The sequence below is a fragment of the Macaca thibetana genome, chromosome 3 (assembly GCF_024542745.1).
Source record: "Macaca thibetana thibetana isolate TM-01 chromosome 3, ASM2454274v1, whole genome shotgun sequence".
Taxonomy (NCBI): domain Eukaryota; kingdom Metazoa; phylum Chordata; class Mammalia; order Primates; family Cercopithecidae; genus Macaca; species Macaca thibetana.
In genome coordinates, this window is record NC_065580.1 from 12,156,563 (window position 1) to 12,168,666 (window position 12,104).

At 36.5% G+C, this 12,104-nt stretch overlaps 1 protein-coding gene across 1 annotated transcript in view; it reads right to left on the reverse strand.

Annotated features, from left to right (window-relative positions):
• CNTNAP2 (contactin associated protein 2) overlaps positions 1-12,104 on the reverse strand; it is a 2,243,420-nt gene that overhangs the window by 1,592,083 nt on the left and 639,233 nt on the right. The window contains exon 2 of the mRNA XM_050786136.1: positions 11,349-11,459. Coding sequence (XP_050642093.1) covers positions 11,349-11,459 — 111 coding nt within the window. The remainder of the gene's footprint in view (positions 1-11,348; positions 11,460-12,104) is intronic.

Below are 12,104 nucleotides of genomic sequence, written 5' to 3' on the forward strand. Positions count from 1 at the left end.
GCTAACACGGTGAAACCCTGTCTCTACTAAAAATACAAGAAATTAGCCGGGCGTGGTGGCGGCGCCTGTAGTCCCAGGTACTCTAGAGGCTGAGGCAGGAGAATGGCATGAACCTGGGAGGCGGAGCTTGCAGTGAGCTGAGATTGTGCCACTGCACTCCAGCCTGGGTGACAGAGCGAGACTCCGTCTCAAAAAAAAAAAAAAAAAAAAAAAAGGCATGCTTTATCAGCTCAACATTATCCTCATGGTCTCTGCCCTACAATATTGGAAGAATTGAAAGAATGTTGATATGAGGGGGCCATTCTCTAATGACCCTAATATTCATTTTTAAAAATGAGATTTAAATGTCTAGTTTATTTATGATGATAATTGTGTTGGTTGTTATCACTCATCTGCTATTATAGTCTAGATTCCAACAGGCTACAACAGTGACCAAACAATTGTGAGATAGTTTTTTTGGAACAAGAAAAGTATTAGCAAATACTAACTCTTGATTTAACACATGATTCCTACATATAAACAATGAGTACTTGAAATTTAAAATTAGTAGAATAATATATACAATAAATAATATTTTATGTATTTGTTCACACATTTAGAAAATATTCTCTGAGAGTCAAACCTGCATAAGTACTGCATGAAAGTGCTTTGAGGCTGTGAAGAATTTTATTTTAGAAATGAATATTTTTGATGGTAGAAATCATTCACAAAAATTCTCCACCTCCTTATTTGAGATGTAAAAAATACTGAAGATTCTCTATGAATAAAATTAGCATATAGGTCGGGCTCTGTGGCTCATGCCTATAATCCTAGCACTTTGGGAGGCCAAGCTGGGTAGATCACTTGAGCGCAGGAGTTTGAGACCAGCCTGACAAACATGGCAAAACCCTGTGGGTACAAATATTTAAAAAAAAAAAAAAAATTAGCAGGGCATGGTGGTGCGAGTCTGTAGTCTTAGCTACTCGGGAGGCTGAGATGGGAGGATCACCTGAGCCCAAGGATGTGGAGGCTATAGTGAGCCCTGATCATGCCACTGCACTCTAGCTTGGGTGACAAACCTCGTCTTAGAAAAAAGAAAAAAGAAAAAGCAAAGGGATAAAGGCATATTAAATGATTATTCTCAAAAACACATTTTGCCTATATTCTTCAATGGTTTAGAAAGAAAAATTCAATATGTAAATATTTGATAAGGCTTTTTGCTTAGATATCCTGACCATTCTCCAGAAATTTCATAGAAAAGATATCTACGCACAGAGGGAGGTGTGGTCCAGACCACTAAGAATCTGTAAGAGCCCAGTAAGATCAAGACCAAGGAATTATGATCGTTCTTGGCTACACCATGGGCATTCAGTTATGACAGGATCATAGAGAGTATCCACTCAAAATTGATCATTATAGAAATGAGTGAGGAATCTTGGCAATTGACCATAAGTAGGAAGTGGCCCAAGATGTCTCCTATGGGTAACAAAAAATCTAGATCCATATCAACAGTCTTACGAGGTATATCTATTCTTCACATCTTCTTAAGTTATTTTTTTTTATTTACATACATTTCTTTGCTAGTCCAGATGTGGTTATCCCATCCCATATGTCCTAAACTTTGTAGGGCCAGTACCAAATAGGATAGTTTTCAGTATTTTGTTTGAAGTAAAATTACAAAATATATTATACTAATGAGTTATTCACAAACTTCCCCCATTTAGACAATCAGCTATTAATGTTGTGATATAAAGAGAGTGTAAGACAATCAATATTCCAGAGCCGTTTCAAAGGCAGCAGCAGGGATCAATGTGATAGCATTGATGTTAAGCCAGTACATTATTTTCTCAACGAAAAATATTAAGATACATAGAATTTGGTATACAAATGGGAAAATAGCTACTTCCTAAAAATAATTAACTAAAAAATTCATCTCAAAAGTCCAAAATTGAAAAACTCTTTTATCTTTATTCTCTTTTCTCTAATTAAGTCTAGTTCATTCCGTTAAACTAAAAATCACTAGACTTATTATCAAAGAACTTTTAGAATCAGTATTTCCAGAAGCACAGTAGTAAACCCATGGGAGACACAACTATATTTCTAAGCACGTTAAAGAAACCCCATTTAAAGCCCTTGATGTGCACAGTGTTTAACTAAATTTTATGAAAGCAAATCCCAAAGTGGAAATGTATTCTGCTGGTCTTAAAGATGTTCTGTGATAAAGAGGATCTCTGATTCTCCAAAAGAAGGTCCCAGAGCACAACATTTGCCCAGTCTGATTCGATTATGGAAACACGTGTGTATGTACATGTGTTCACAACACATAGTAACATCATGCACTTTGGGAAACATTGCTCTATGGAAAGTGCAACAAAACCTAGCAAAGATTTCTATGAAGAAAATAAAAACAAGGTGTTGAAATACCAACATTATAAAACTTAGTGTAATGGTTGAAAGATAACAATACTATTTAAAAATTCAAAAGGCATGCCCAAAAAAAATATATGAGTCATTGCCTGGTGAGTATGTTTTCAACATTCTATCATTTATAACAAGTGTCAATGATACAAATATTCCATGTATTACACATTTAATTTTATAAAACTCCCAGTTAAGCCAAAATTTTGGTTTATCATTGAGAATTAAGCAAAAGAAAATTTACAATATCAGTTAGATGGAAACTCTCATTCAGTTGGGTAGGTGGACATAAAAACTGTGAGGTCTTTAGAAGAAATCTTTGAAAAGTATATTAAAAAGACAGAATACATAGGGCTAAGGAAAACAAAGGTGACACTTTTTATTCGCCCTAATGTTCAGAACAACGTTTTAACTGAGGCTCATAATAACTACATGTTAGTTTCTATAACATATATAGATTCTAAGAGATCAAATTCAAATGACATTAAGATAATAAGAGCAAAACAACACTTAAAAATCACTGGCATAATCTCTTTCATTTAAATTGAAAGGAGTTTGAGGTGAAAAGGCTTACAGAATAAGTTACTATAAGCCTTAATACCCCCAAGATATTGAAATTTTTAAAAATGTTATTTTACCAATTTTTTAATTATTATGGTAATATTTTGTCTTAGATGATAATGGGGGAAACACACATACATTGGCAAATACACAAATTCGAACAATAATTTTTTAAGGAGACATCATCTTTGTAATGACAAAAGTATTTAATTCACCTTGTGTTAAAATGTTGGTATCTATAGTGTTGTTTTTAGAAGCTGGGAGTAACTTATGGGAAAGAGACTAATATTTCAATGTAACATAGTTTGTGTAAATTGTTTATTTTAACCTTCACAATAGCTCTGCTGAATAGTATAACTGATTTTATTTTGAACTATAAGTAGACGGACCATACTTCCAGGATTACCCTCGTGTAACTATTAATGATACTCTCTTTCAATGTCAAAAGTGCCTAACTCAGATGACAAATTATTCCATATGATATCCTTTATCATTACTATATCCTCGTTCAGATATAGTAATCATAGAAATCAGGAAACCAAGATGCAATACATTTAAATAATTGACTAATCCCATACTTGTCCTTGGTCAGTTCAGTACTGGAACTTAGTTATGCGTGAATATAAGCCACTCTCCTTTTACTGCTCAGCACTGCCTCAGAGCCAACAAAATCAGCAGGTGTTTCCAGGAGAGTCATTTGAAGATGAAGAAGTATGACCAGCCAAAATAGGAATGTCAAATATCCTGAAATGCCCCATTAGAAAACCAGTTCTTTGAATTTTTCTGCTCCCAAGGATGTGCTTTTAAAAGGCAAATAGTCCTAAGAGAGGTAACACTTCACCGATTACTTCATACTTAAGTAATAATGAATTATCTGTGAGTGAGAAAAGAAGCAAATTTTTTAAAGTACTACATGGTAGAGGCTGGCAAAGGAAAAGAAGAAAAACATTGGAATGGAAGCTGCAAAAATAGGGCAGAATCTCATCAATTGGGAACTTTACTTCATAATTTAAGCCTTAACGTTATATTCTAAGAGAAAAGCTTCCTAATTAAGGTTAAGAATACTGCCTACTGTGGCAGATTCAGGCTGCCATGAGTGGGCTATATGTACATAACAAAGGAGTACTAAGGGACTAGAGACAGCAGAAGAGCACCAGCAGGAAGCGCTAGGCCACACAGACGGACAATGCCCTCATGGACACACTGTGGTTCCGTTCCCATTTTATAGTATATCTGCTGCAGTTCTAGATTTAATTAGTTGTGACAGATCCTTCTAATATTTAAAGGCAAAAAGGAGAGCAACAAAAGAGCAGCGGGAAATAAGGTGTTTTATAAATGTAACTCAGAGTCAAGAGGATTGAGAGTGGAAAAAAGGGAATAATTTCTTTCCAGGAGTAGCAGGAACAATGGATTTCTCAAGAGTAGAGTAAGCCATTACTGTTTGCTGAGCTGCCTGGGAGCCTGTAAGAGGCAGCCCAGCATGTTTCCGGAGGTGGACGTGCGTCTGCAAGTGTTAACTAGGGAAGAGGTTGGAGTCGTGCTAATCACTAGAACTTCCTCTTGGCCAACAGGAAGTGGAAAATGACACCAGCCTACAGTGATTATCTGAGCAAGCTGTGGCATCAAGGCATGGTGGCGATTATTAACTTCAGTGGTGTCTTTTTATGTTAATTTTTTAAAATTAAACTGGAAACTATGGCTTTAGTGAATTTTTTTTTAACTTTAAGTTCTGGGATACATGTGCAGAACATGCAGTTTTGTTACATAGGTATGTATACATGTGCCGTGGTGGTTGGCTGCACCTATCAAGCTGTCATCTAGGTATTTCTCCTAATGCTCTCCTTCTCCTTGCCCTCCACCCCGACAGGCCACGGTGTGTGATGTTCCCTTTCCTGTGTCCATGTGTTCTCATTGTTCAACTCCCACTTATAAGTGAGAACATGCAGTTTTTGGCTTTCTGTTCCTATATTAGTTTGCTGAGAATGATGACTTCCAGCTTCATCCATGTCCCCGCAAAGGGCATGAACTCCTTTTTTATAGCTGCATAATGTTCCATGATGTATGTGTGTCACATTTTCTTTATCCAGTCCATCATTTATGAGCATTTGAGTTGGTTTGCGGCCAACAAACATATGAAAAAAAAAGCTCATTATCACTGGTGATTAGAAAAATGCAAATCAAACCACAATGATATACTATCTCATGCCAGTAAGAATGGTGATCATTAAAAAGTAAGGAAACATGGATCACGAGGTCAGGAGATCGAGACCATCCTGGCTAACATGGTGAAACCCCATCTCTACTAAAAACACAAAAATTAGCCAGGTGTGGTGGCGGGCGCCGGTAGTCCCAGCTACTCGGGAGGCTGAGGCAGGAGAATGGCGTAAACCCAGGAGGCAGAGCTTGCAGTGAGCTGAGATCATGCCACTGCACTCCAGCCTGGGTGACAGAGTGAGACTCTGTCTCAAAGAAAAAAGAAAAGAAAAGTCAGGAAACAACAGATGCTGATCAGGATGGTCAGGATGTGAAGAAGTAAGAACACTTTTACACTGTTGGTGGGAGTGTAAATTAGTTCAACCATTGCGGAAGACAGGGTGGCAATTCCTCAAGAATCTAGAACCAGAAATAGCATTAGACCCAGCAATCCCATTACTGGGTATATACCCAAAAGATTAGAAATCATTCTAGTATGAAGTGGTATCTTTTAAGGAAAGGTAAGGACTGTGGTTCTCTTTAAGATGCAAGTAGGAACTTCAAGAGATCTATTCCAGCAGTCTCTCCAAACATCTGTTATTCACATACTCCTTTGATAAGTGATTATTAATTATGTGGCCTGCAGGTGTAATGTGTTCTCCCTGCTAAAGGAAATAGAGGAAAACTGACGTGAAAGCAACATCACCACCACAACCTTCTGCCTTCTGGTTTAAGAGAGAAGATGACACATTCTTAAAATGGGAGAAACTACTCAGGGAAAACACATAGGAGGAAACGTCTTTGAGGAAGCAACAAACAAGATTCTTAGAAGCATCTACTAAGTAAAAATAAGTGGCAGGAAGGTGAAAAGAAAGAAAATTATTCAGGATCTACGTGAGTTGGGAAATGCTGAGATTGCATGATTGGGTTTCTCTGGCTGTATAAGCATAAATACATCAAACTTGACTGAAACCTTCAAACTCACTTTAGGCCCCATCATTGGGCTAATTAAAAAAGGCAGCACTGATATTGCCTCATCCGATATAATCACATATAAAGAGCGTCAGGTTCCAGCAGAGGACATGGATTTGTGTCCCTCTTCCTGTGCCATTGTTCCCTAACTATGCTACTTTAGAAACTAATGATGTATTTTGGGGTTTCTATATGTATTATTTGAATTTGTAAAATGGGGATAATAACTAGTTTTTATTTGTGGTTTCTTTAAAACCAAAAGTCCTTTAGTAACTAGGAAGAAAAACTTGAATGAGCTCAGACAGGAGGAGGTGACTATTAGAAGTGGAATGATACATCTCAGAGACTCAAGCTGAAGTACAGTCAGAAGTTAAGCCAGCTGGAAACAGGGGCCTGAAAGAGGCTGTGAGTGAAACCAGAGCTTGATTCGTCCTTCTGTGCGCAGGTGCCCCGGCCTCATGCCTTCCCTTCTTCTCCAGCATCTGCTCTCCTCTTCTTTCTTTCTAGTTTACATATAGCCTGTTATGGTTTCCCCAGTAGTCCCCTGGGTTCCCAAAATGATGTCACATAACAAAGCAGAGAGATTCTAATAGCATCCGTTGAGATCAGGCGTTCTCGCTAAGCCTCTGTGGTAGTGGAGGGAGACCTGAGCCATGTGGGGATGGCTGTGCTTCTGGCAGGAGAAAAGGGCTGATTTCTATAAATGGCATATGAAGTACAAGGTTGAAAGTTTGGCAGAAGAATTGATTGGCATCTCTAACTTACCATTCTTTCTAACCAGGTTGTTATGAAGATTGAGAAACAATTAGAGCACAGATGAAAGCAGTGTATAATCTATAAAATTCTATATTAAAAATAAGGTAAGGGATACACTGTTTCAGACTTTCAAAGGTTTTGTATCTGTGCTAACCTTGGAAAGAGTAACACATCTAACTGCCATTAACTCAGAATGACACAAGCTTTCAATGGATTAAAAACGTGGGGATAAATCAGTACACAGATCACAGGAATAAGGCGTTGATACAAAACAACAACAGCACCAACAAACTAAAAGCAGTGGGCTCCAAAAGACATGTTAGAATTACACATGAATTTTTCATTTAAACGTCACATTTCCTCCCCACTTTTGCCATGTACTGGTCCCTGACATCAAGATTATAGCTGATGGATTTGTATTGTGGAGACCCATAAACTAAATTCAATTTCACAAATATGTGACTATCTGTCATCTGAATATTTGCATTTATATGGTGCTTTTCTATGTATTTATGAAGTCTCTTTCCAAAATGTATTTTAGGAATATCATTTAAGTAAATAATAAAACTTAAAGCCAATGTTTATCAACATAATGCTCAACTGAATTTGTTCTTTTCAGCATTTGTATAATTAGTAGGTTACATTCTTATATTTTTCTGTTAGTATATGATCTTCTCACTTTCAGATGCCTATATAGTGTATCAGATGACTCTTGCCACTTGTAAATTAAGAAAATGTATCTCCAACATTCCTGGATTCTGTAATGCTGATATTTTTTTTTTTTCTGCTTGGAATTATCTGTCTTCTTTATATCTTCCAGATATATAACATCATGTTATACTTAAAGAAAAAAATCTCTTTTCTCTTAATGCAGACTATTAGCCACGTATATGTTATCATGAATTTCACCCTACATGTCTCTTCTCCCAAGGACATTTGCATATAAATTTTAGAGTGGAATAAAATATTTTGTTGTCCAACCTGGCCAACGTGGCAAAACCCCTTCTCTATTAAAAATACAAAAATCAGCTGGGCATGGTGGACACTCTCCTGTAATCCCAGCTACTTGGGTGGCTGAGGCAGGAGAATCACTGGAACCCAGGAGGTGGAGCTTGTAGTGAGCTGAGATCATGCCACTGCACTCCAGCCCAGGCAACAGAGCGAGACCCTCAAAAAAAAAATGTTTTGTATTATAACAACTATATATGACTTTCTTTTTGTTTTTCCTTGGAGAGGCTATAACCTTCCTTTCTCATGCTAGTTCCCTTGCCCCACACTCACGTGGCCAACAAGGGTTAAGCCCTACACGTATGTGTCTTGTCTGTACCTGCAGAGGCAGAGCAGCACAAAGGGTGAAGATATAGCTTAGTTACCTCACCATCTGTAAAAATTAAGGAGCAAAAATGAGAGGGCTGGGGAGGGCGAGTTATCTGTCCTTACGGACAGCATAACGCTGATAAGCAAAGCAGTCTTTAGGAGTCAAAAAGTACATGGCTGCACCTCCCCACGTAACAAATGTTGATAAAATGGGCTACAGCAAAGTGTAAACCTGTATCTATAGGACAGACAACACTCTCTTTCCCAACATGAGACTTTCACCCTAATGTATGACCATCCAGTATATCAATAGTCCAAAAGAGATGAACTTCAGGTCACACAGTTAAGAAACTGTAAATTTTGTTTTATAGTTTTTTGCTTTTGAAACATCTGTCTTTCTGGAAATGCATTCTATTTCTCTCTACCTACCTACCTGCCTACCTAGCTATCAGATATAAATATATATTCTACAAACTACAGACAAAACTACTATAAGGAAAGTAAAGACACTCCTCAAATCCCAGTATCCAAGTTAAAAAATATATCAACATTTTGGAAGCTTAATATCAGATATCTGACTGTCTCTATATGAGTAGATAAATACACAACTAGCTCTAAATGATGTAATGTGGTATCTTGTATTATGTTAAAGCAAAGATAAAATAATTTAACTTTTCTAGAATTAAATGAGAACAAAAAACCTATATATATACACTATATATAGTAAAACCTATATATATACTATATATATAGTAAAACCTATATATATACACACTATATATATATATAGTAAAAGACATTAATTCCCATAAAAAAATCAAAGGCAAAATAAATTTATACCTGAAGTTTCAGCATCTGGTAGCCTGCTGCTCTGAAAGGTTAGAAAGAAAAAATACCCACATCTCTCTAATTCCCATAATTGACACTTTTAAATTTCTGTGCCTATAACATCTATACTCTCTCCTACAACTATAGCACCTGCATTGTTTAGTTGAGGTTGTATATGGAAATGGGTTCCCTGCTCAACATCAGTCATGTGGCCACAATTTCTTTATTGTGCACTTTCCATTTTCTCATTGGTGACAAGATTGTCTCATTTGTATTCCTGAAGTGCTGTTTGCATGATAGAACCTGACTTGCCCAAATTTACTGAGCAAATCATCTTCTTCAGTCATACTTTCACTCAAAGCTTTTGAAAGCAACATTTTCTGACTCTGCTTCCATTCCTCACAGGTGCTTTATGTCTCTTGGTATTATGGCACTTCTTTTAGGGAACAGTACATTCTCTTGGGACCAGAATTATATGGTATATCTTTTTCATATTTCATCCTAGATTTCCTAGTACTGGGAAGGTCTGCATACCTTTTGGGTATGGCCAGTTCCTTGTTTCATGTTTTTCTGTCTATATTCATTTTTTAATAGTTGTTTCCAATGACTTTTATGAGAGAGAAATAAAATTTATATTACTTCAACATCATTATGCAGAATTTTTGATAACTTATAGTAACTCAACAAGTCTCTCATGTGCATAGCCTGATGAATATCAGGTTATAAAAATGAGCTAATATATACTAATGTTACACGAAAGCTGCATTTTTGTCAGGTTCCTCTACCTTTGCTTGTGTATCACTTTTTCACCAAGTCTTTTTGCTAACTGAGACGTCTTCATACTTCTGTGAATACCTCATATATTATTCTGTATACACTAGGCTAGTTTTTTCTTATCTATTTTCTTCTCTTTTTTGGTCTTTGCAAATCTGATAAACCTTTCTTTTCTGATGCAATATTTTTTCTTCCTCCTTTATTTTTTCCTCTTCTTGTTTTTCTTTTGGGTTTCCTCCTGTTCTCTTTTTTCATTTTTCCTTCCTTCCTTCCTTCCTTCCTTCCTTCCTTCCTTCCTTCCTTCCTTCCTTCCTTCCTTCCTCCCTCCCTCCCTCCCTCCCTCCCTTTCCCCTTCTCTCCTTTATTCCCTTCCTTGCTTCCTCCTATATTCATTCCCTTTTATTTTTTTTTATTTCTAGAATCGGTTGATTCTAGATTGTTTTATGATTTCACATTTCTTAGTTTCCTTTAGCTTTATTAAGGTGCAATCACAAAAAATGTATATATTTATAGTATGCAACATGGTGTTTTGATACATGTATTGTGAAATAATTAATTCAAGATAATTAACACATCCATCACAACAGTTATTTTTTGTAAATGGTGAGACCACTTAAGAGCCGTTATCTTAGCGATTTTCAAGCATGCAACATATTATTAACTACAGTCACCATGCTACACAATAGATATCCAAAACTTATCCATCTTGTCTAACTAAAACTTTGTACCTTTTAACAGATTATCTCTAATTTTAATCCCTCTCCACTGAAGCCCGTGTCAATCATCATTCCTGTTTTACGGAATTAAACATCATGGTCTTTGTTTGTTGATTCATATTTATCTAAGACAATATTGTTTCTTTCCTTTTTAAGTTGCCATTTGCTGGTATTTGTACCAGTGTTCCTTTGAAGCAAAAGTGTTTTGCCTCTGTCCTTAATTATGTTCTTTTACTCTCAGTGAATTGCTAGAAAATTGGAAACTTCCAGTTACTAACAAATACCATGATTTAAGATCAAGAACTGACGTTGTAGTTGCATATATCTAACTATTCTTCACACAGATTTTATAATAGAGGTACCTTCTGGGCCCTGGAGGAAAAATTATAAGGATCATTTGCATTTTCAATAGGAACTAAGTTTTTACATTAATACACAGTCAATACAAAGTGCTCTTTTTAATACACTGTACATATTGTGGGAGTCGATTCCTTTTTACATCTTTCTAAATGATTCTCTGATTAATAGGAATTTTAACTCTAAATGTTTATGCCATTTTGACTTTATTATCCCAGACAACTTCAAAATGTCTTCCATTTTGACTTAGTATCTCTCACTTCCAGCCTAAGTTTTCCTATGTTATTCCCCAATGGAGATTACATGAGAGGTTAATGGTTTCTATGGATCTTTTAATAGAAGTGGCAAGAATGATTTCTGGTATCTGCCAACATCTGTTGTGTGAGTTTATATATATATATAATATATATATGGCTGTAAATATAACATGTTCTTATTTAACATGTTTATTGATAAATGTATCAAAATTTGGCTTACCTCCTCGCTTGTTTATCTTGGCATAGCCGGGAGAATAGCTACCAGTCATGGAGGAGGAGCTGCTGAAAGCCACATGGGGGAGTCCAGAGACGAGCGGCTCATCACATTTTTCTGAAAACAAAAGACAGAGAGGGAGAGAGACACTCAATAACAATTTCTAAATAATTATTGGTATGTGTTAGTTAAAATAATCATTGAATCTGGTATGTCTTTTATAAGTCTTTGAAACAATATTTAGCAAAGGAATTGAGGCACTTCTGTTATCCAAAATATAATATAACACAGGAGCAGTTTATATAACCCTGATATTCAAACAGAAAGCCATAGCAAAGTGCATTACTCTGAAGGGCTTCACCTCAGCCTTGCTATCTGAGAATCATGAGTAAAATTGAGCTTGTTCCTGTAATAAGCTTTGGTATCAGGCATCACCTGGAAATCTTCAGGTAGTTATACATTATAGGGACAGAGCACTGGAATTACTAAGGTTGGAGGTGGAAAGACAAAGAGGACTCCTACCAAAGTCAAAAGACCAAGAAATGGGGAGTTGCTAACCAACACGTATAAAATTTCAGTTATGTGAGATGACTAAGTTCTGGAGATCTGGTGTGCAATATTGTACCTCTAGATAATCATGCACACTTATCAAGGCAGATCTCATGTTACGTGTTCCTACTAGAATAGAAAAAATAGGCTGGGAGCGGCGACTCACGCCTGTGATCCCAGCACTTTGGGAGGCTGAGGTGGGTGGATCACCTG